This window comes from Coregonus clupeaformis, chromosome 17 (assembly GCF_020615455.1).
Source record: "Coregonus clupeaformis isolate EN_2021a chromosome 17, ASM2061545v1, whole genome shotgun sequence".
In the NCBI taxonomy this organism is placed as follows: domain Eukaryota; kingdom Metazoa; phylum Chordata; class Actinopteri; order Salmoniformes; family Salmonidae; genus Coregonus; species Coregonus clupeaformis.
In genome coordinates, this window is record NC_059208.1 from 42,198,676 (window position 1) to 42,222,829 (window position 24,154).

The window sequence follows — 24,154 nt, forward strand, 5'->3', positions numbered from 1 at the left end:
TCTTGACCTCTGACCCCTGGTGTCACTAATAGTGACCCTGTCCCTGGGTGTAGGCTAGGCTACTCAATCTACTATGGGCATTGTGACTTTGAGCGAGCTCATAGTCATAGTGGGTACATTCCAGTGTAATTGCTTTGGGCATGTCCCATCCTGTACCCTATACCTCTCTCAGAAAGGCTGGGCTTTTCACTAGTGATGGGAACTTCAGCTCTTTTTACTGGCTCTGTTCTTTTCCACTCATTCAGTCAAAATAACTAATCTTTCGACTCATTTCGTTCATTTGAGTCAGTAATACCAGAGCATGCAGGACCCCCTACCGGCGAACGATGAACTGAAGGGGGCTTATTGGAGCTGTCATTTGTGACTGAGACTTAGAGGTGTGCTTTAAACAATGTACATTTGTTGATTGCTAGGCATACAAATAAGATTATTTCTTGATTCATTTGAAACCATGTCTATTTGTGGCTGCAACCGAACTAGTTTGTGAATGACGGAATGTATTGCTTGACTGTCATGAGGGTGATAAGTAGCCTGACGACTCTTCCGATGCTCTGTCATTCACTACATACTTCTCATTATGGAGAAGAAACTAACGTCCGTGGGCGTGGCATAGCGTTTGGCCGGAGCAAGTAACCTAGGTAGCCAGGCAAGGTGGTAAGCACAGTCTTTCGCGAACTGCAGCCCCCCAAACCATTCGTTCTCAAGTTCGAGTTTGTTGAGCAGAGGCTGTGTATGTTTTGGTTCTACAAAGCTGTGTCCATCATAACATTCAATAATCAATCAATTGCATTCATTCTTGCACCATGCGATCAATGATCAGTGCTAAACATGTATTTTTCTTCTCTAAGCTCATGATCTATTTACCTGCCCGCATATGACAGACAGTTAGTGGTCAGAGCACGTCTCTGGAGCTGTTGAGCTAAATATTGAGATAAATAAACACACCCATGTTTCCGTTATAAATCAGACCCGTCCTGAAACTGTGTGCGCGTGGAGATGATTGTGGACTACAGGAAAAAAAAGAGGACTGAGCACGCCCCCATTCTCATCGACGGGGCTGTAGGGGAACAGGTTGAGAGCTTCAAGTTCCTTGGTGTCCACATCACCAACGAACTATCATGGTCCAAACACACCAAGACAGTCGTGAAGAGGGCACGACAAAGCCTATTCCCCCTCAGGAGACTGAAAAGATTTGGCATGGGTCCTCAGATCCTCAAAATTCTGGTTGCATCACTACCTGGTATGGCAACTGCTTGGCCTCCGACCGCAAGGCACTACAGAGGGTAGTGCGTACGGCCCAGTACATCACTGGGGCCAAGCTTCCTGCCATCCAGGACCTCTATACCAGGCGGTGTCAGAGGAAGGCCCTCAAAATTGTCAAAGACTCCAGCCATCCTAGTCATAGACTGTTCTCTCTGCTACCGCACGGCAAGCAGTACCGGAGTGCCAAGTCTAGGTCCAAAAGACTTCTCAACAGCTTCTACCCCCAAGGCATAAGACTCCTGAACAACTAATCATGGCTACCCGGACTATTTGCACTGCCCCCCCACCCCCACCCCCCACCCCATCTTTTTACGCTGCTGCTACTCTGTTAATTATTTATGCATAGTCACTTTAACTCTACCCACATGTACATATTACTTCAACTACCTCAACTAGCCGGTGCCCCCGCACATTGACTCTGCACCAGTACCCCCCTGTATATATACTGTTATTTTATTTTACTTCTGCTCTTTTTTTCTCAACACTTTTTTGTTGTTGTTTTATTTTACTTTTTTATTAAAAATAAATGCACTGTTGGTTAAGGGCTGTAAGTAAGCATTTCACTGTAATGTCTGCACCTGTTGTATTCGGCGCATGTGGCCAATAACATTTGATTTGATTTAATTTGAACAAGCATTAAAACGCCGCCTGAAAAAACGCACATCGTTCACCTTTTATGATGACAATAACGCCCGTATTTGCTGTATACTTTGGAAGTATTCGAATTAGGACGAGGCAGTTTTTTTAAAGGAAATAGCAATAGCGAACTTAATCAAATGTCTTTATAGGTGATGGCAGAATGTTAAACTTTTGCAGTGACATTTGCTGTAGGTTTAGGCTATCTGTCAGACAAAAAGTTTATGAAAGACAACAGCAATTGCAAACAGACCATTTAAATTGAATAGGTCCTCACTTATTGCATTTACTTTTTCTCAAACTGATGCTTCACTGCCCGAATTCTGAAACATTGTCTACTTACAGTGGTAGCCATACACACTTCAACGCAAAAGATAAACTGTTAGATTCTACTGTATGTTATAAACCACGCTTCCTTTCTGATGCATAGAACAAAATACTTGAAATAATAGCATATCTAATAGGCCCAATTAAATGAGAGATGCGCATGGTCATTTGTTGTACGCTATGGCTACTTCGGAATATGAACCTACCATGGCCAGAACAGGTGAAGACTTTATTCTGCAATGGTTATGAAAATATTAATTATGTGTATAAATGCAATATTGTCTACTCGAAAAATGGGAAATTACAGTATTCAGACGTAAACTACAGAAGTAATCTACAACCGTCATCAATAAACTGCGCTCCGGATCGGATGGCATAGAGTAAAATACTTGAAATAGCTTATCTGTTTACTACTGTGAAGTGGGTCCAATTAAACTAGAGATGGGACGAATGGTATCCTTGTTGTAGGCCTATGCAACTTCGTGAGGATGAAACCATGACAGAAAAGGTGAGGAATGTATTATGCAATGATCATGGAAATGAAATAAATAATAGCCTAGGAAATGGATGCCTATTTTTTTATTATTTTAAAATGCAAAGATAAACAAAATAGATTTTAATCTCTCTTCTCACTAACGGCAAAGGATTGCATCTTGTTATTAACCTGTTTATTGTTATGAATAAGCCGGTCTATCATATCTCCCATTTGCACAAAATACTAATCTACTTGCCTGCTTGAAATGCAATACTTTAACCACTAGAAACTGTGAGTGCTCATTATCTAAAGTTTGTGGGAAGGTGATCACACAAAGTTCAGTTTTTATAAATGCCAACTTTAGCGTGAAAACTGGCGCACGCATGTTTTAGGGTCTATTTTTTAAGTACGCATGGTTTTACAAATGAGGCCCCTGGGCCTTGGACGTGGAGGGGGATTCACTCCAAGGTACGTTTCAGGTCTGTGCGCTAGAGAAGCCATTGGTAAAGAAGTAATTGACACCAAGTTTTACTATCTAGGAAACTGTCTGTATGTTGAGGATAAGTGTGTAAATGCAATGGTAGAGGATTGAGAGAGCTGAATGGACACTGCCCCCATGACATATCAGCAAAACCTGAAAGTCCTCATTTGTGACTGGGGGCTATTCTTTAGCCAACACTCTTCATGGGTGAGACACTCACTCACTCACTCACTCACTCGATCTGCCAAGCAGACTTATTTATGAACTAATGTCCTGGGCAGGCACACCTTCCTGACAGTGACAGGGTTATTGAAAGTCAGGTAGAGGTAGCCTACACCCAACATAGCCTTCAAACCACATGGCCACAACAAACATGTTACAATCAAGTTATTAAAGAATTATACAAACTCCTCTTGGCTTTAATTTTCAAGATAATTGCTCAAAAAGTCATTACATTCAGTAGATTTGATTTCATGGCTTACTACACACTGTTGTTTGACAAGCAGAACACTTTGCACTCAATAACACTAATACACTGGCAACAAAAAGCTTGAGATCCTAGATGTGGTGTAATCTTATAAGACATAAAGACAGCTTTAAACGGGATCCAGATATATTTTTGTACACTTACATTTGATTGAGTTTTCTTTTACATTCAAGTACAGTGTTACACAGTTGTCCCATTGTTTTAACACCCAACCAGACAAATATTTTAAAAAGCCATTGTTGACTCAGGCAAATTGACTTGATAGACTTGTCACTACCAAGAGCTTCCTGCACCTTGTAGTGTTTGTTCATCCAACCGTGCATTCGTATTCCCTTTCCAATTACACTAGACAGGTTAGCTCATTTTATATGAATGTGTTTACAAGAGGATCAAATCCAGTTCAAATGTAAATATGTGGTTTCAAATCCAGTCTATTATGGTTTGGATAAAATATGGATGCTTTATTTAACCCACCCCAGAGCTCAGGGTGTCGGTTTCCCACCCTGAGCACACAACTTGCCCACCGCAGTGATTCTCTGTTGTTAAAGCAGGTCTTTACATCGTTTCTTTCTTTCTTTCTTTCTTTCTTTCTTTCTTTCTTTCTTTCTTTCTTTCTTTCTTTCTTTCTTTCTTTCTTTCTTTCTTTCTTTCTTTCTTTCTGAGGCATATCTGTGAAGAAACAGGGGGACTGGTGTGGCAGGAGAGGAGAGCACCATTGCATACACACACACCAACTTCAGCAAAACAGAAATCCTCTCAGTTATCTCACCAGTAAAGAGTAAACACAGGATTTCAAAAATGAACCGTTGGTCCGCCTTTATGTTCTGTCATTCCAAATCCCAGGAACGAGAGAGAGAGAGAGGTGATTGGGTGTTTGGAAACACAGCGACTGGGTTGGCTAGCTAGACATAGGTAGAAAAGTTCACTTTGAAAAAAAACAAGACTGTAACACATGCAAATCGCATTAACAACAGAATAATAAATACAACTAAAAATGATTAATGAATATAGGCTGGTCAGTCGTTAAAGAATAATACGCCTTTCTGTAAAAAACCTGAGAAAGTTTCTGACATTTGAAATATTCAAATTAAGATAAAGCAAGAAACCCCAAATAGATGACCGAATGAAAAGCCCCAAAAATACAATGTTCATTACAGTATACATTTACATTAAGTAAATAATATTTACAAAGGGAGCAGTTTATCGATGTGCCATTTTTCATCAGAGCTGGTCTATCCCTTTAATAAAAATGCTCAGCTACACTAAAACACTGTTCAGGTAAAGTTGTCAATTTCTCCCTGTTTATCTTCAAGAATTAGACCAACTAGACAAAAACGTAACAATCGCATTCTTCCTCAGTCAATCAAGTTTCTTATTTAGATCTCTTTGACAACTAATGAGCCATATGACAATATCAAATGCAGTGGTAAGACCAATTTGGACCAGTGTATCTATGCTGAACAAAAATATAAACTCAACATGCAACAATTGCAAAGATTTTGCTGAGTTACAGTTCATTTAAGGAAATCAGTCAATTAAAATAAATAAATTAGGTCCTAATATATGGATTTCACATGACTGGGCAGGTGGGCAGCGATATGGCATAGGCCCCCCCACTTGGGATCCAGGCCAACCCACTGGAGAGCCAGGCCCAGCCAATCAAAAAGTGCTTTATTGCAGACCACCCCCCCGCAGGTGAAGAAGCCAGATGTGGAGGTCCTGGGCTGGCGTAATTACACGTGGTCTGCGGTTGTGAGGCCGGTTGGACGTTCTCTAAAACGACGTTGGAGCGGCTTATGGTAGAGAAATTAACATTACATTCTCTGACAACAGCTCTGGTGGACATTCCTGCAGTCAGCATGCCAATTGCACGCTCCCTCAAAACTTGAGACATCTGTGGCATTGTGTGTTGTGTGACAAAACTGCACATTTTAGAGTGGCCTTTTATTGTCCCCAGCACAAGGTGCACCTGTGTAATGATCATGCTGTTTGATCAGCTTCTTGATATGCCACACCTGTCAGGTGGATGGATTATCTTGACAAAGGATAAAATGCTCAATAACAGGGATGTTAACAAATTAGTGCACCAAATTTGAGAGAAATACGTTTTTTGTGTGTATGGAACATTTCTGGGATATTTTTTTCAGCTAATGAAACATGGGACCAGCACTTTACATGTTGCGTTTATATTTTTGTTCAGTGTATTTGGTTACTTTCTTCAAATTCTGGTGTCCGTGTATCTGTCTTTATGTGTGTGTCTTTCTGTTTGAATAGACCGAATGCTTTATATAATTACATGTTTTAACAAAGTAGGTCAAATCACAAGAGTAAACACCTTCCACAGCCAAGTGACATTAACATCACCAGGCCTACCAGAGTAACTGCCCTGTACTGTTCATGCAACGCAAAACCCCCCACTGGCTTTGATTGGCGGGAGAAAACTCAACAGATAAAGAACTCTTAACCCATAGTACTGTGTGTTCTAATTGAAGGTGTGTATGATTGAGTGTCACACACCTGTGTGAGCTGTTAAACAACTAATTGTTTGACAGCAAACAACTCATTATCATTCATTAGATAAAAGAACATCATCAGCTCAGTGTATTCATCTGAGGGTTCCAAAAAAAACAAAGCTAAGAAGCAGGTAAAAAGGGGTTGTGTTACAGTTAACATAAAATGGCACTTGTTCATTCATGTTTCTAAAACATAGTTATGTATTTTTTTGGTTTAAACTACAAAAGCCCAAATTATAAAAACAATATTCCAATTTCAACGATGGATCCATTGAAAAGTGGAATACAGCAAATAACGAAACTCAATAGCCCTGAAGCACACACATTTTCCCTCCAAAACCAAAGAATGTCTTTGCCCACAAAAATTCCTACCTTTCTTTTCTCCCCCGAACATTTGCTGCGTGTTGGATCTTGTCATTGCTGTCTTCACATTAAGATCTTACGAGCAGATCTTGGAGAAGTAAAGACCAAAAAATAAAAGGGAAAAAAAGCAATCCTTGGGATCAAGCAGACACCCGGCTGTGGTAACGTCAGATTTACAAACCTGTGTCCGTCAGGTGTTAGAAAGTTTCAGACGATACTTGCCCATTCGCCTTGATGTTATAATCAGTGAGAAGTGACCAAGTGACTAAGGACTCCAATGTATTGCACCACTAAATCCTCCTCCAGTTTCTCAAAGCTGAAAGGATCACTTGTGACGGACAGGACATCACCATCGCTCAAGTCTATGATGCGATTCATTTCCCAAGGAATGTGTGGAGAAATTGATGTATGCGATGACATTCCTCTGTTTTGTGAGAGGAAGAGTCAGCATCCCAGGGAGTGTTGGAAGCTGTTTACCTTAGCCAATGGGATGGATGGAGAGGAGGGAAGGTGTGTGAAGGAAAATAAGTCATTTCAGACAGATATATGTTAGATGGGATAGATATGTTGGAGCTTTCTGGTCCAATCCAAGCCCAAGGACCCAGAGTTCCAGACACACACCACCATTTTCAAAGGAGATGACCAGGTCCTCTGATGTGTGAGGGTTAGGGAGGGGTGATGTTGTGACCACTGGGGTTATGTGGACTTTGTGATTAATAGTTTGTATGGCTGGACAGACCTGGGGGAGGTTTCCACCTGAGTGGTCTTCCTGACTGCAGAGATTGATCTTGAGGGGAATAATTGGCTGATTCTTTGGGCTGATAGCTCCTGTGGGGAAGAAGAAAGGGGTCACATGACTCATAGTTTACCACTAAGTGATACTTACAACAACAAGAACAACTTCTGAAGTTAAATAACTTTTTATTCATCATCCCTCGTCTGAAAGTCTTTCACCTCTTAGGTGAACATTGGCAATAGTTAGGCTATACAGTATCTAATGGCTTTTGTTCTACTTCAACTCCCAAAATGCTAATAGGCTAAAATTAAATAATAACAACAATGAGGACCTTTGCATTACTTGTTCATTCAGATGAAAGGACACACTGATTTACTGTAGCTATGCCAGACTCGGACTTGGTGCCAGACTTGGTACCCACTCCCTCCGTATAAAGTCAACATTCTTATCTGAAAGTCAGAGGCCTTTCAGGTCAAATGTGAGTGATAGGGAGTGGCATGTTTGTCCCAGGTCAGTGGAGACAGCCTTGATAACTGTTGTCACAACACAGGATAATGCTAGCCTGCGTCGCCTGACAAGGGAAATCAAACAACTTGAGGATAACATAGAGTTATCAAAGAGCGGCTTACCAGCTTTCCTCTGGGCACTCTTCTAGTAGGGCGACTCGATCCTGAAACAGAACATAAAATAAAATAGTGGCGATTACTGTAATGATGACCTCGCTTTGAAGGGATTTGAGAAAACAAGACGCCTCACTATTGTGGGGATGATAACTTCACTTTGACAACCTGAATTACATGATTTTAGGTCATATACCCACATGACAGCAACAAATATAAAGCAGGCAGCTATTATTTCAAAGGAATTGTGTCTCCTAATTTGAAAATGGCAGATTTGGACACTGATAAGCACCTAAATTGGTACGCAGTGGCTGTACAGTAACATGCTATACATAGTTTATTTGGTACACCCATCTAGGACCGGGTCAGACACCCATTTGCCCCCAGAACAGCCTGAATTCTTCGGGCATGGAAACGTTGCTCAATTGGTATCAAGGGACCTAGCATGTGCCAGGAAAACATTACCCACACCATTACAGCACCACCACCAGCCTGTACCGTTGACACCAGACAGGATGGGGCCATAGACTCATGCTGCTTACGGCAAATCCTGACTCTGCCATCAGCATGACGCAAGAGGAATCGGGATTCGTTGGACCAGGCTATGTTTTTTTACTACTCCTCAATTGTCTAGTGTTCGTGATCGCGTGCGCACTGGAGCTGCTTCTTCTTGTTTTTAGCTGATAGGAGTGGAACCTGGTGTGGTCGTCTGCTGCAATAGCCCATCTGTGACAAGGATTGACGAGTTGTGCGTTCCGAGATGCCGTTCTACACACCACTGTTGTTGCCGGCCTGTTAGCTTACACGATTCTTGTCATTCTCCTTCGACCTCTCATCAACAAGCATTTTTCGCCAACAGGACTGCCGCTGACTGGATGTTATTTGTTTGTCGCACCATTTTCGGTAAACCCTAGACATTGTTGTGCGTGAAAAGCCCAGAAGGCCGGCCATTTCTAAGATACTGGAATTGGTGGGACTGGCACTGACGATAATACCATGCTCACAGTTTTACCCATTATAATGTTCAATTGAACAATAACTGAATGCCTGGATGCCCGTCTGCCTGCTTTATATAGCAAGCCACGGCCACATGACTCACTGTCTGTAGAAGCTAACCATTAGGTGTACCTAATAAACTGTCAACTGAGTGTACATGACGTCAGAGCTCAAAGTCTACGCCTCACAGCGCGGTATGGGTTTTGACTGACAGCGGTTCTGAACTTGAGCACCCCGAGCGACAAGATGTTGCCCCCATCCCTCCGTCTAATTGGGTAATTTGAGCAAATGTTTTGTTGTCTGAGTGAGGGAAATGCTGTAAATAAAGAGGACTCAATGTATTTTGAAAGATGAGACGTTGGGGATTATAATAAATATCGCTTTTATGCCATAGAAACAAGCCAAACACTTCACATTTCCGTATCATAAAACTCATGTAATATACAGTACATTGTCAATGTTTATGATCACTATGCTTGATGTTCAGTTACAAGATGACGTGGAGTCATACCCTGGGTTGTTCTGAACAGAATGAGCCTGTGTCAAAATAACTACAAGTCTGCTTGCTCTACTTCCTCAACAGCACAGCTAGGAGAGCTTGAATTAGCACCTTATAGTTAAAGACTCTTCTTTGAGTCATAAAAGTGCATTAAAATTGCTTAGGAGCTGTGCACACTTTGGAGAGGTGTGTAGCCACTTGGAGACACCAGTTAGACCTCTCACTCAAACCCTTGTCATTTTTTGTCTTATGTTGTACCTACCCCAAATCTTCCATGAATATTCTTATCATGTTACTGAATGTATCCAGAGTATTTCCAGATTTCGTTATCAACAAATGCGGCGAAAAGTACAGTAAATGTAAAATGCACATACAATCAACAGTGTAATGTTTGGATTCAGTCTTGTGTCAGATTAACTGTTTTGTCCTTGCCTTTAGTCTAATAATTTTCCCATAATCTCTAAACTGTTTCCTTTTAATTGCTACCATGGTCATGCATACGGTTTTCATCTTTCTTCTGTAAGAAACATTTCTTTTTAGCCCTATCCATATAGGCCAATTCCTACAAGTTTAAATGGTTCATGAACAAATCCTAATGCCCTGACGAACACGAGCAGTGTTGGTAGGTACTGTAACCTTTTTAATGCTGGGATCTCATCTCAGAAAGCACCTAAGCATCTAGCCTAGTTTTGTGCCATTGATAAGAGCAGTAGACATAATAATGGGGACAAACACAGGAAGAGGATGACTCATTAACTTGCCAGTTTTCACATTGATCCTGCAGGTATGCCCGTGTACCATTACTATGGCTGAATTACGGCATGCCTTCAGATAATATGAGTACTTCCGTAAGGAATGACCCTCAGGACAAACTCTATGGAGGACACTTTAAGTCATAGTGGAAGGTAAGCGAGGACAGAGGGAACCAAGTGGAAGAGAGGAATGTTGAGTAAGAATGTTAGAAAGAGTAAAAGACAGTAAAAGACAGAAGCGGTGAGAAGAAGAGGGAGATGGACAGAAAGCGAGAGAGAGACCTGTGCAGACACGACGGTGACATTCCAACCATACTCTCAACTCAGCCTCTCCCCTATAACCAGTGACTACCCTGGAAAGGGGGAAAATCCAAGTGATGGCAATAAAGAAGAGCATACCTTTATCTAATCATTGTTCCACTGACTCAATCTCTGTCCACCTCTCTAGTCCATCAAAACGTACCCAAAATCTGATAGAGGGAGATGCTGCTTATAAACAGGGCAAGGTGACCAGGGACAATAGTTTGGTTAAACAGTACAAATATGACTTACGCAGATCGATCAAGATGGCGAAACACAAGTATAGGGAGAAAGGGGAGGAGCAATTTAGCGGGTCGGACACAAGGCGTATGTGTCAGGGGCTCCTAACGATCACAGACTATAAAAAGAATGCCAGCCACATCACGGTCACCAACGCCACCCTACTGGACGAGCTAAACACCTTTTTCTCAAGATTCGAGCACAATGACCCTGAGCTGCCAAGGAGAGCCCCCGATGACAACACACTCACCGTCTCCACTGACGACATATGTAAGTCATTCAAACGTGTTAACCCTCGCAAGGCTGCCGGCCCAGACGACGTCTCTAGCTGTACCCTCAGAGCATGTGCAGACCAGCTGGCTGTTGTGTTCTCTGACATTTTCAATCTCTCCCTAGCTTAGGCCGCTATCCCCACCTGCTTCAAGATGTCCACTATCATTCCCGTGCCCAAGAAAGGGAAAGACTGAACTGAATAACTACCGACCCGCAGCATTCACTTCCGTCATCATGAAGTGCTTCGAGAGTCTGGTCAAAGACCACATCACCTTCTCATTCCCCGACACACTCGTCCCTCTCCAATTCGCCTACCGCCCTGACAGATCCACAGACGACGCAATCGCTATTGCACTGCACACTGCCCTTACCCACCTGGACAAAAGGAATGCATATGTGAGGATGCTGTTCATCGACTACAGCTCAGGCTTCAATACCATAGTGCCCTATAAGCTCATTACAAAGCTCATGGCCCTGGGTCTAAACTCCTCCCTATGCAACTGGGTCCTGGACTTCCTGACAGGCCGCCAGGTGGTAAAGGTAGGCAACATGACCTCCTCGACACTGATCCTCAACACATCCTGTATTCCCTGTATACCCATGACTACGTGGCCTCACACAGTTCCAACTCCATCATCAAGTTCGCTGACGACACGACAGTAGTAGGCCTGATCACCAACAACAACGAGACAGCCTACAGGGAGGAGGTAGGCCCTCTGATGGCTTGGTGCCCAGTAAACAACCTCTTAGCAAAACAAAGGAGCTGATTGTGGACTTCAGGAGGAACCAGGCTGGACACGCCCTCATCCTCATCAATGGGGCCGCCGTGGAGACGATCAATAATTTCAAATTCCTCGGCATACACATCTCAGAGAAGCTGAAATGGTCTAACCACATGGACACCGTAGTGAAGGCGCGACAGTGACTCTTCAACCTCAGGATGCTGAAGAAAATAGGCCTGTCCTTGAGGGCCCTCACAGTGTTCAACAGCAGCACCATCACAGCCTGGTACGGCAAAACTCCACTGCCGCGGACCGCAAAGCTCTTAAGAGGGTGATACGTGCAGCCGAACGCACCATTGGGTGCACACTATCTGCCCTACAGGACACCTACAACACCAGGTGCTGTAGGAAGGCCAAGAAGATCATCAGGGACCCCAGCCATCCAAGCCATGCCCTGTTCTTCCTGCTTCAATCACTCAGACGCGGGCAGTACAGGAGCATCATTGCAAAAACTGAAAGACTGGCCAATAGATTCTACCGTCAGACCATCAGACTGCTGAATAGCCACCACTAGTCAGCTACCTGCTATACCCTCCCCCCTGTTACTCCCCCGATGGACAACCCCCCCCCCCAACTACTTTATTTATTTATTCATCACCGCCACAGTTGTTATTATGTGTATAGTGCTATTTCTTTTTTATTACCAGTTCCATTATTTTATTTCACTTAGTCCTGCATGTTGTAGCTCGAAGCCTAAGATTTTCACTGTACCCTGCAATCACACCTGCAACTCTGTACATGTGACTATTAAACACTGAATCTCTGAATCTGAAGTGAGGAGAGGGGCTTAAGCTCGGCTGGAGGGGCCGTTCCACTCCTGGGGCAAAACATTCCGACAGCTTGTTATCTTAAGGTGATTCAGAGAGGAGCGAAAAGAGGCGGACCCCGCTGTTGAGATGGAATCTTCCTCTCCTGAGTGTGATGCTAGAGAGAGTGTTGGAATGTGGTCCGACTGTGTTTTCAAAATACTGAAACCCACAGCGTTGATCCAGGCTGATAAGGCCAGGCAGAATGAGTAGAGTGAGCCAGCATAAATACATATGCAGGTCTTTGGCAGTGGTTTATCTGTGAGTGACATATCACAGTTATCTACTGTAAACATGTTGTCATGGTATTGATCTAGCAAATATCAACAGAATCATATCTTAGTTGCTTAAATCAGTCTTGGATACTCTGTAAAAGTGTCATGTAACGTATATCAGAACATGGTTAAACAAATTCAGTGTACACCTGAGAAATACATCTACAGTTGAAGTCGGAAGTTTACATACACTTAGGTTGGAGTCATTAAAACTAGTTTTTCAACCACTCCACAAATGTCTTGTTAACAAACTATAGTTTTGGCAAGTCGGTTAGGACATCTATTTTGTGCATGACACAAGTAATTTTTCCAACAATTGTTTACAGACAGATTATTTCTATTATAATTCACTGTATCACAATTCCAGTGGGTCAGAAGTTTACATACACTAAGTTGACTGTGCCTTTAAACAGCTTGGACAATTCCAGAAAATGTCATGGCTTTAGAAGCTTCTGATAGGCTAATTGACATCATTTGAGTCAATTGGAGGTGTACCTGTGGATGTATTTTAAGGCCTACCTTCAAACTCAGTGCCTCTTTGCTTGACATCATGGGAAAATCAAAATAAATCAGCCAAGACCTCAGAAAATAAATTATAGACCTCCACAAGTCTGGTACATCCTTGGGAGCAATTTCCAAACGCCTGAAGGTACCACGTTCATCTGTACAAACAATAGTATGCAAGTATAAACACCATGGAACCACGCAGCCGTCATAACGCTCAGGAAGGAGACGCGTTCTGTCTCCTAGAGATGAACGTACTTTTGTGCGAAAAGTGCAAATCAATCCCAGAACAACAGCAAAGGACCTTGTGACGATTCAGGAGGAAACAGGTACAAAAGTATCTATATCCACAGTAAAAACGAGTCCTATATCGCCATAAAAAAGCCAGACTACGGTTTGCTACTGCACTTGGGGACAAAAGATCGTACTTTTTGGAGAAATGTTCTCCGGTCTGATGAAACAAAAATAGAACTATTGGCCATAATGACCATCGTTATGTTTGGAGGAAAAACGGGGTTGCTTGCAAGCCAAAGAACACCATCCCAACCGTGAAGCACGGGGGTGGCAGCATAATGCTGTGGGGGTGCTTTGCTGCAGGTGGGACTAGTGCACTTCACAAAATAGATGGCATCATGAGGAAGGAAAATGATGTGGATATATTGAAGCAACATCTCAAGACATCAGTCAGGAAGTTAAAGCTTGGTCGCAAATGGGTCTTCCAAATGGACAATGACCCCAAGCATACTTCCAAAGTTGTGGCAAAATGGCTTAAGGACAATAAAGTCAAGGTATTGGAGTGGCCATCACAAAGCCCTGACCTTCACCCAACTTATTGTGGGAAGCTTGTGGAAGGCTACCCGAAACGTTTGACCCAAGTTAAACAGATTAAAGGCAATGCTACCAAATACTAATTGAGTGTATGTAAACTTCTGACCCACTGGGAATGTGATGAAAGTAATAAAAGCTTAAATAAATAATTCTCTCTACTATTAAGGTGGTCCTCTGTAGCTCAATTGGTAGAGCATGGCGCTTGTAACGCCAGGGTAGTGGGTTCGATCGCCGGGACCACCCATACGTAAAAATGTATGCGCACATGACTGTAAATTGCTTTGGATAAAAGCGTCTGCTAAATGTCATATTATTATTATTATTATATTATTCTGACATTTCACATTGTTAAAATAAAGCGGTGATCCTAACTGACCTAAGACAGGGAATTTCTACTAGGATTAAATGTCAGGAATTGTGAAAAATGAGTTTAAATGTATTTGGCTAAGGTGTATGTAAACTTCCGACTTCAACTGTACCTGTATCCTCTACCGGAGAAAATAATCTGCTCACTATAAAGACAGTGACAGTGACCTTTACCAGAAACCTACACTATCGGCACCTGTCATCTCTAATCCCCCCCATTTTACATAGGGGCCTGGCCTGCTGTGAACTAATTTACCAGTCACCTATCACACTAATCAGGAACAGGATCGTGTTTGGGGCTTTGAACCTGCAAGTCCCTCTCTCATATAAACAGGTGTGCATCTGTGTGAACCCAGTTGTGCACACAGGGTGGTCTAAACCTAACCAATCAGGTCTGCTTTTAACACCACACTGCATTCCCCTTGTTCACTGGCTGTAAACATGACAATGAAGTGAACTCAAGTAAAATGTTGTATCTTTTGTGTTTTTTATCTTTTTGTCAGCTTGTTAGTTATCCAGCAGGAAGTCTGCAATTTTGGTGAAATGCATGTTATGCTGGTTGGTTATCTGGAGGCTCATCTTCCTGTCTGGATAAAGGCGGTTGGTCTTTGCATCAGTAATCCCTGTAGCTATATTTCCCTTTCCTTGTTTGAAATCAAATCAAATCAAATTTGATTTGCCACATCCGCCGAATACATCAGGTGTAGACCTTACAGTGAAATGCCCTTAACCAACAATGCAGTTTTATGAAAAAAATATAAAATAATTAAAGAGCAGCAGTAAAATAAAATAATAGTAGGGAGGCTATATACAGGGGGTACCGGTACAGAGTCAATGTGCGGTGGCACCGGTTAGTCGAGGTAATTGAAGTAATGTGTACATGTGGGTAGAGTTAAAGTGACTTTACATAGATAATAAACAGAGTAGCAGCAGCGTAAAAGAGGGGGTGGGGTGTGGGGGACAATGCAAATAGTCCGGGTAGCCATGATTAGCTGTTCAGGAGTCTTATGGCTTGGGGGTAGAAGCTGTTAAAGAAGCCTTTTGGACCTAGACTTGGCGCTCCGATACCGCTTGCCGTGCGGTAGCAGAGAGAACAATCTATGACTAGGATGGCTGGAGTCTTTGACAATTTTTAGGGCCTTCTTCTGACACTGCCTGGTATAGAGGTCCTGGATGGCAGGAAGCTTGGCCCCAGTGATGTACTGGGCTGTACGCACTACCCTCTGTAGTGCCTTGCGGTCGGAGGCCGAGCAGTTGCCATATCAGGCGGTGATGCAACCAGTCAGAATGCTCTCGATGGTGCAGCTGTATAACTTTTTGAGGATCTGAGGACCCATGCCAAATCTTTTCAGTCTCCTGAGGGGGAACAGGCTTTGTCGTGCCCACTTCACGACTGTCTTGGTGTGTTTGGACCATGATAATTTGTTGATGATGTGGACACCAAGGAACTTGAAGCTCTCAACCTGTTCCCCTACAGCCCCGTCGATGAGAATGGGGGCGTGCTTAGTCCTCTTCTTTTTCCTGTAGTCCACAATCATCTCCTTTGTCTTGATCACATTGAGGGAGAGGTTGTTATCCTGGCACCACATGGCCAGGTCTCTGACCTCCTCCCTATAGGCTGTCTCATCATTGTCGGTGATCAGGCCTACCACTGTTGTGTCGTCGGCAAACGTAATGATGGTGTTGGAGTCGTACCTGGCCATGCAGTCATGGGTGAACAGGGAGTACAGGAGGGGACTGAGCACGCACCCCTGAGGGGCCCCTGTGTTGAGGATCAGCGTGGCAGATGTGTTGTTACCTACCTTTACCACCTGGGGGCGGCCCGTCAGGAAGTCCAGGATCCAGTTGCAGAGGGAGGTGTTTAGTCCCAGGGTCCTTAGCTTAGTGATGAGCTTTGAGGGCACTATGGTGTTGAACGCTGAGCTGCAGTCAATGGATAGCATTCTCACGTAGCTGTTCCTCTTGTCCAGGTGGGAAAGGGCAGTGTGGAGTGCAATAGAGATTGCATCATCTGTGGATCTGTTGGGGCGGTATGCAAATTGGAGTGGGTCTAGGGTTTCTGGGGTAATGGTGTTGATGTGAGCCATGACCAGCCTTTCAAAGCACTTCATGGCTACAGACGTGAGTGCTACGGGTCGGTAGTCATTTAGGCATGTTATCTTAGTGTTCTTGGGCACAGGGACTATGGTGGTCTGCTTGAAACATGTTGGTATTACAGACTCAGTCAGGGACATGTTGAAAATGTCAGTGAAGACACTTGCCAGTTGGTCAGCGCATGCTCGGAGTACACGTCCTGGTAATCCGTCTGGCCCTGTGGCCTTGTGAATGTTGACCTGCTTAAAAGTCTTACTCACATTGGCTATGGGGAGCGTGATCACATAGTCATCCAAAACAGCTGATGCTCTCATGCATGCTTCAGTGTTGCTTGCCTCGAAGCGAGCATAGAAGTGATTTAGTTCGTCTGGTAGGCTCGTGTCACTGGGCAGCTCGCGGCTGTGCTTCCCTTTGTAGACTGTAATAGTTTGCAAGCCCTGCCACATCCGACTAGCATCGGTGCCGGTATAGTACAATAAAATCTTAGTCCTGTATTGACTCTTTGCCTGTTTGATGGTCGTCGGAGGGAATAGCGGGATTTCTTATAAGTGTCAGGGTTAGAATCCCGCTCCTTGAAAGCGATAGCTCTACCCTTTAGCTCAGTGCGGATGTTGCCTGTAATCCATGGCTTCTGGTTGGGGTATGTACGTACGGTCACTGTGGGGATGACGTCATCAATGCCCTTATTGCTGAAGCCCGAGTGGCGCAGCGGTCTAAGGCACTGCATCTCAGTGCTTGAGGAGTCACTACAGACTCCCTGGTTCGATTCCAGGCTGTATCACAACCGGCTGTGATTGGGAGTCCCATAGGGCGGCGCACAATTGGCCCAGCGTCGTCCGGGTTTGGCCGGTGTAGGCCGTCACTGTAAATAAGAATTTGTTCTTAACTGACTTGCCTACTTAAAATAAAGGTAAAATAAAAAAATTAATCAATAAAATGTGATGTACTCCTCAATGCCATCGGAAGAATCCCGGAACATATTCCAGTCTGTGCTAGTAAAACAGTCCTGTAGATTAGCATCTGCGTCATCTGACCACTTCCTTATTAACCAAGTCACTGGTGCTTCCTGCTTTAGTTTTTGCTTATAAGCAGGAATCAGGAAGATAGAATTATGGTCAGATTTGCCTAATGGAGGGCGAGGGAGAGCTTTGTACGTGTCTCTGTGTGTGGAGTAAAGGTGGTCTAGAGTTTTTTTTCCCTCTGGTTGCACATTTAACATGCTGGTAGAAATGAGGTAGAACAGATTTAAGTTTCCCTATATTAAAGTCCCCGGTCACTAGGAGCGCTGCCTCTGGATGAGCGTTCTCCTGTTTACTTATGACCTTATACAGCTCATTGAGAGCAATCTTAGTGCCAGCATCGGTTTGTTGTGGTAAATAGACAGCTACGAAAAATATAGAAGAAAGCTCTCTTGGTAAATAGTGTGGTCTACAGCTTATCATGAGATACCTCAGGTGAGCAAAACTTAGAGACTTCCTTAGTATTAGATTTCATGCACCAGCTGTTGTTTCTAAAAATATACACAGACCACCACCCCTTGTCTTACCGGAGTCAGCCGTTCTATCCTGTAGCGGATATCCCGCCAGCTGTATGTTATCCATGTTGTCGTTCAGCCACGACTCGGTGAAACATAAGATATTACAGTTTTTAATGTCCCGTTGGTAGGATATTCTTGATCTTAAGTCGTCCATTTTGTTTTCCAATGATTGTACATTGGCTAATAGGACTGATGGAAGAGGCAGATTACTCGCTCGCCGTCGGATCCTTACAAGGCACCCCGGCCTACATCCACGATATCTCTGTCTCTTTCTCATGGGAATGACGAGGATTTGGGCCTTGTCGGGTGTCTGTAGAATATCCTTCACGGTCGACTCGTTGAAGAAGAATCTTTGTCCAATACGAGGTGAGTAATCGCTGTCCTGATATCCAGAAGCTCTTTTTGGTCATAAGAGACTGTGGCAGAAACATTATGTACAGAATAAATGACAAATAACGCGAAAAAACACACATAATAGCACAATTGGTTAGGGGGCCGTAAAATGGTAAAAATTAAGTGAGCAATCCAAATAGTTCAACTTCACTTATAGAGTTCCTGTTTTTCCATTGACAACCTTACAATAATTGCCTGCCAATGATCCAAACCTGACATTCTTAGTCAATGGAGACAGGCATTTTCCTGTCTATGACCTCCAGGAGTGCGAACGCCGTCATGGAACAATAGCCTCAAATATCAATTTTGAGTTTGTCAGATTATGACGATGAGGAGCAGGGAGACAAACTCTGAACCTTGGAGTGGTGGTGGTGGTAGACCGTGCTCTGCAGGTACACTTGACCTCCAGTGATCTCTTTCACGTCAGGTGACTTTTTTGTCTGCTCTGTCTGACAACACTCTTATTAGCGAGGAAGGGGTGAGGAATGAGAACGTGAACATGTAATACAACAAGCTGGAGTTCCAATGAGAAATGGGTTTTGATGCAAAACCGTGAGCAAGGACACCTGTGTTATATTTCTCCCTTTCTGGTTTGTTCAGAATGGGGTGTTTTCATAGATTTCTGTTGCCAAATGCTGGAATGTGCGAGGCGTGTCACCCTGTGTCTGCCTTGACTAAACTGTTTGTTCTTTGCTTTAAGATAATGATTCCTGAATCCACTGGCAGTTAACTCAGAGGATGTGGTTTTTTGCATCACTTTCACTTTGGCGAGACGATTGATCAGAAATGACACTTTGGAGTTCCATATGAAACCTTGCTGTAAATCCAATAAAATCAGTATCTTTATCTATGTTGAGGCAAAGGAAACGCTACAAAGAGTTTGCTGAAACAGGGATTTGGAAGTGCAGAGAGTTTGGATGCTATGAACAGAGTGAAGATACTTGGTAACAACCTGATGTACAAGTTCTGGGATGCCAAAGAGTGAGAGGAATGAAGCGAGGACTGGAGATTCACAGGAAGAGCATTTAGAGACGATGACATATTGTGTATCATTACACACAACAGCTGTGTCTGCAAAGCCATACTGTATTTTATGGAATAGCATAAGTGGATCAAAGGTAAAACCAAGAGAACTCACGGTCTTTTTTTCCGTCTCATGTAGAGGACTCCAGCGATGATGAGCACTAGAGCGATAAGCACGCCGATGATGATCCCAGCGACCTGCCCACCCGTGAGACCATCATCCAGTGTTCTCTCCTCTGCGGAATCACAAGAACAATCCATCGTTTATCATCATCATCATCATCATCAGAACATCTCAAAGTAATGCAACAGCTTCATATGAGATAAACGTGTACAGTGGTACATGATTTATGAGTAGAATATCCCTACAAAAGTTGAGAAGACATTCTAAGAACCATGGTGCCAAATGGTAGAATACTCTTATAGCCTCCACTATCAAACCTTTGACGGACAGCTTGTGGGCAACGGCAGTGCTCAGCCCGGTGATGGCGTTGCTGGCTTCACAGGTGTAAATCCCAGTGTTCTTGTACACAGCGGCTTCGATGATGTACTCGGCTGTCATCACGCCGGTCAGCGTCCCGTTGAACTTCCAGGTGTAGGTGGCAGCAGGGAGGGAGACTGAGGTACACTTCAGCGTGACAGGGGCATTCACCTCTACGGCAATTTCCCCCTTCACGGACACAGCCTCAGGACCAACTGAGATACAGGAAAGCAGAATTTCAGCTTTTCCCTTCATAAGCTTTATACCTGAAATTCACCTGGATTTGGCCATCTGACCTCAATAATAGTACACTGTAGCATTCAGAAAGTTTATCATGGATTTGGGTAAAACACAAAGCTTTTGTTTTTGGATAACTGTAACATTATGAATATACAGCAGAATATAAAGTAAACTTTGTTTATTGGTGTTTATTGGTGTTAATGGTCAGGATGCCTATACTCACAGTTGACTAGTATCTTGAGGCTGGCAGAGTCTGTGTTCACAGCATTGGTCAGCTTACACTGGTACTCCCCACTGTCTTCCTTTTGCACTGGCTCGATCATGACCGAGCTCTTGTCTGCCGAGACCACGACCCTGTTGCTAGGAGACAGTGCCACGCCATTCTTCAGCCACTCTCGGGTGCCGGCGGTGCCGGCGCTTGCCTGGCAGCTCAGGGTGGCCGTGCTAATACCTGCGACGAGCGTTCCATTGGGGCCTGTGATCTTAGTGCCGGATATGGCCTCTACAAACACAGGGGGAAAATGGAGTTAGGGTTTATACAGACCAGATGATAACACTCTGAGAAACAGCTTGTTTCACTCACAACTACCAGAGTGCTAGAACCACAAAGTATTTAGAACATAAACACCCCATGAAGCTTGATGAACTATTCATTAGATTTCAGTTGGATGGATTTAACGATGACTACTAAATTGGAAGACATTGTACTTTCATTATACCTTAATGACATTACATCTAACCACTGGGTACACACTGGTTGAATCAACGTTGTTTCCAAGTCATTCCAAGGAAATTACGTTGAACAAATGTGGAATAGACGTTGATTTGACATCTGTGCCCAGTGGGTAGCTACTATATCACTGTCCAGCTTATACCAGGCCACGTTTCCATAAAATGTGACATCAAATCAAATGTTATTTTACAATGAGTCTTTGAATGCCCTGATGTACCAAAAACTTGTCAACCAAGCAGAACCAAATTGCCTACAGTTGAAGTCGGAAGTTTACATTCACTTAGGTTGGAGTCATTAAAACTCTGCCGCTCAGCAAGGAAGAAGCCACTGCTTCAAAACCGCCATAAAAAAGCCAGACTACGGTTTGCTACTGCACTTGGGGACAAAGATCGTACTTTTTGGAGAAATGTCCTCTGGTCTGATTAAACAAAAATAGAACTGTTTGGCCATTATGACCATTGTTATGTTTGGAGGAAAAAGGGGGTGGCTTGCAAGCCGAAGAACACCATCCCAACCGTGAAGCACGGGGGTGGCAGCATCATGCTGTGGGGGTGCTTTGCTGCAGGAGGAACTGGTGCACTTCACAAAATAGATGACATCATGAGGAAGGAAAATTATGTGGAAATATTGAAGCAACATCTCAAGACATCAGTCAGGAAGTTAAAGCTTGGTAGCAAATGGGTCTTCCAAATGGACAATGACCCCAAGCATACTTCCAAAGTTGTGGCAAAATGGCTTAAGGCCAACAAAGTCAAGGTATTGGAGTGGCCATCACAAAGCCCTGACCTCAATCCTATTGAAAATGTGTGGGCAGAACTGAAAAAGCGTGTGCGAGCAAGGAGGCCTACGAACCTGACTCAGTTACACCAGCTCTGTCAGGAGGAATGGGCCAAAATTCACCCAACTTTATTGTGCAAAGCTTGTGGAAGGCTACCCGAAAGGTTTGACCCAAGTTAAACAATTTAAAGGCAATGCTACCAAATACTAATTGATTGTATATACACCTCTGACCCACTGGGAATGTGATGAAAGAAATAAAAGCTGAAATAAAGAATTCTCTCTACTATTATTCTGACATTTCACATTCTTAAAATAAAGTGGTGATCCTAACTGACAGAGAATTTTTACTAGGATTAAATGTCAGGAATTGTGAAAAACTGAGTTTAAATGTATTTGGCTAAGGTGTATGTAAACTTCTGACTTCAACTGTACATGAATAGATAATGCAATTAACATGCTCACTGTCATGCTAGACCACTTGAAAGTGTGACTAAGGGCAAGTTTGTATTTTGGTTTTGGACCAGCTGAACAGGTGAACAGGAGAAACCACTGTCTTGTTTATCTTGATATCTTCTTTCTAGACTAGTAAGTGTTGGAAAACTAATGCCAAGATAATATGTTTTAAACACAAAGTTCATGGCCCTCAATGGTGACTCATAACTGCCTAATCAATACTTTGGCCAATAAGTGTCAGGCTTGAAGGTAAACATTTTCGGAGGCAAAGTCTTATTTCCTCAGCTTTAGTCAGTCATTAAAAGTAAAATGTGTCACTATGATTCATGGCGGAATAATTGGACTTGAAGTCACTACTGTTTACCAAGTAGAGGGGAGCATTCATAGAATAACTGAACCCCCACATCCCACAATATCTCTTCCTTTGAACAAACAATACACGACTCAAGGACTCCAGGCATTTTGAAAGACCATCCCCCCAACCAAGCAGGTTTTAGTCACTCACAACATGGTAGACTGTCTCCCATTGTAAAAAGTTTCAGTACACACCGAGGGCCATACACTCTTTGTACTGTATGGCATGGAGCACATATTTCACAAGCTTTAAAAACCTATAAGGGAACGTACAAAGTTGCCATGATACGAGGTCACTGGGTTTGAAACTTGTACCGTATGCTTAAAAATTATATGAAATCCATTCAGTGTTCGGTGTTATGCCTTTGGGGCGTGAAGCCAAGAAACAGGTTTCAGTCTGTCTGTTCATGGTATCACCTTAATAAGGATGATACAATCTCTTTGAGACAGGGCTGCAGGACTAACGGCAAATTCTTTATCTTACAGTTACAGAAACCGTTTTAAAAGTGTTTAATTGGCTGTAACAAACCTTTTCCAGGCAATATTCACCATTAAATGGAGAAAGGTTAATAACAACCTCCTTGTAATTAGTTCAACAAGAACAGGTCAGTCTATAAGTCTAATAAAATCAAATGAGTGTAACATCTGAAAAACATGTTACTGACAAGAACCTCAGAAGAATACTGTAGCTCAACTGAATGCAACAACCAGTTTCACTACTTTGCTTTCCATTAGAGCAAGATTTGCCTCTCTAGGTCTCTACCAGTATACTGTACATGGCTACCCTTTGTATTTGCTAAAGCACCCGTCCTATTCATGTATAAAACCTTGATTTCCCATTGGCTCTTGTGGTTCTTCTACTCACCTACTACAGTGAACTTGGCTGTGGTGGATTCCAGGTATCGCAAGGTTTTGGCATTGCTGGCCATGCAGGAGTAGTTTCCACTCTGTGCCTCTGCAATGTTGGCCAGTACCAGCTTGGGGCCCATCACATTGAGCGGGACTCCATTGTGGATCCACTGAAGCACAGCCACAGGGCTAGACTGGGCTGAGCAGGTCAATGTAATGTTGGAACCCTTCTTTTGGACCTCACCGGTGGGGGTGACTGTCATGGTGACGTTTTCTGGCCCATCTGCAAATATATTGGAAAAGAGGTCCAGCTGTTTTTAATTTAGGCCTAGGCCTAAGGCTGCAAACCACAATGTAGCAGCTCATTAAATTCTTAACAAAAACAAGCCGCAAGTTCTATCCCCTCCCAGGTGCTCTACTCAGATGGGCTAGGACGAAATGTGGATCTTATCTGACCATTTTCCTGTCGCCTGCATTGTACTACCCTGAGCTGGATGGCTGATTTAGATCAGCAGCCTCTCACTGTTACAATATAGAACATGGCTGGCATGACTTATTCTAAAGCCATCACACAAACTAATTTATCTACTGCTTAATATCATATCTAAGTGTTGATAAAACAGATATTTTTTTCTTCTTCACTCTCTTGAAAAGGGTAAATCAGCATAACCATCGGACCACAGGCATGGTATAAA

At 43.3% G+C, this 24,154-nt stretch overlaps 1 protein-coding gene across 1 annotated transcript in view; it reads right to left on the minus strand.

Moving 5' to 3' along the window:
- Positions 1–5,800: 5,800 nt before the first annotated feature.
- LOC121586437 (carcinoembryonic antigen-related cell adhesion molecule 1-like) overlaps positions 5,801–24,154 on the minus strand; it is a 29,498-nt gene continuing 11,144 nt past the window's right edge. The window contains exons 4-9 of the mRNA XM_041903111.2: positions 23,476–23,742; positions 20,514–20,792; positions 20,011–20,265; positions 19,685–19,805; positions 7,911–7,951; positions 5,801–7,373 (exon numbers count right to left, since the gene is read on the minus strand). Coding sequence (XP_041759045.2) covers positions 7,933–7,951; positions 19,685–19,805; positions 20,011–20,265; positions 20,514–20,792; positions 23,476–23,742 — 941 coding nt within the window. The 3' untranslated portion in view covers positions 5,801–7,373; positions 7,911–7,932. The remainder of the gene's footprint in view (positions 7,374–7,910; positions 7,952–19,684; positions 19,806–20,010; positions 20,266–20,513; positions 20,793–23,475; positions 23,743–24,154) is intronic.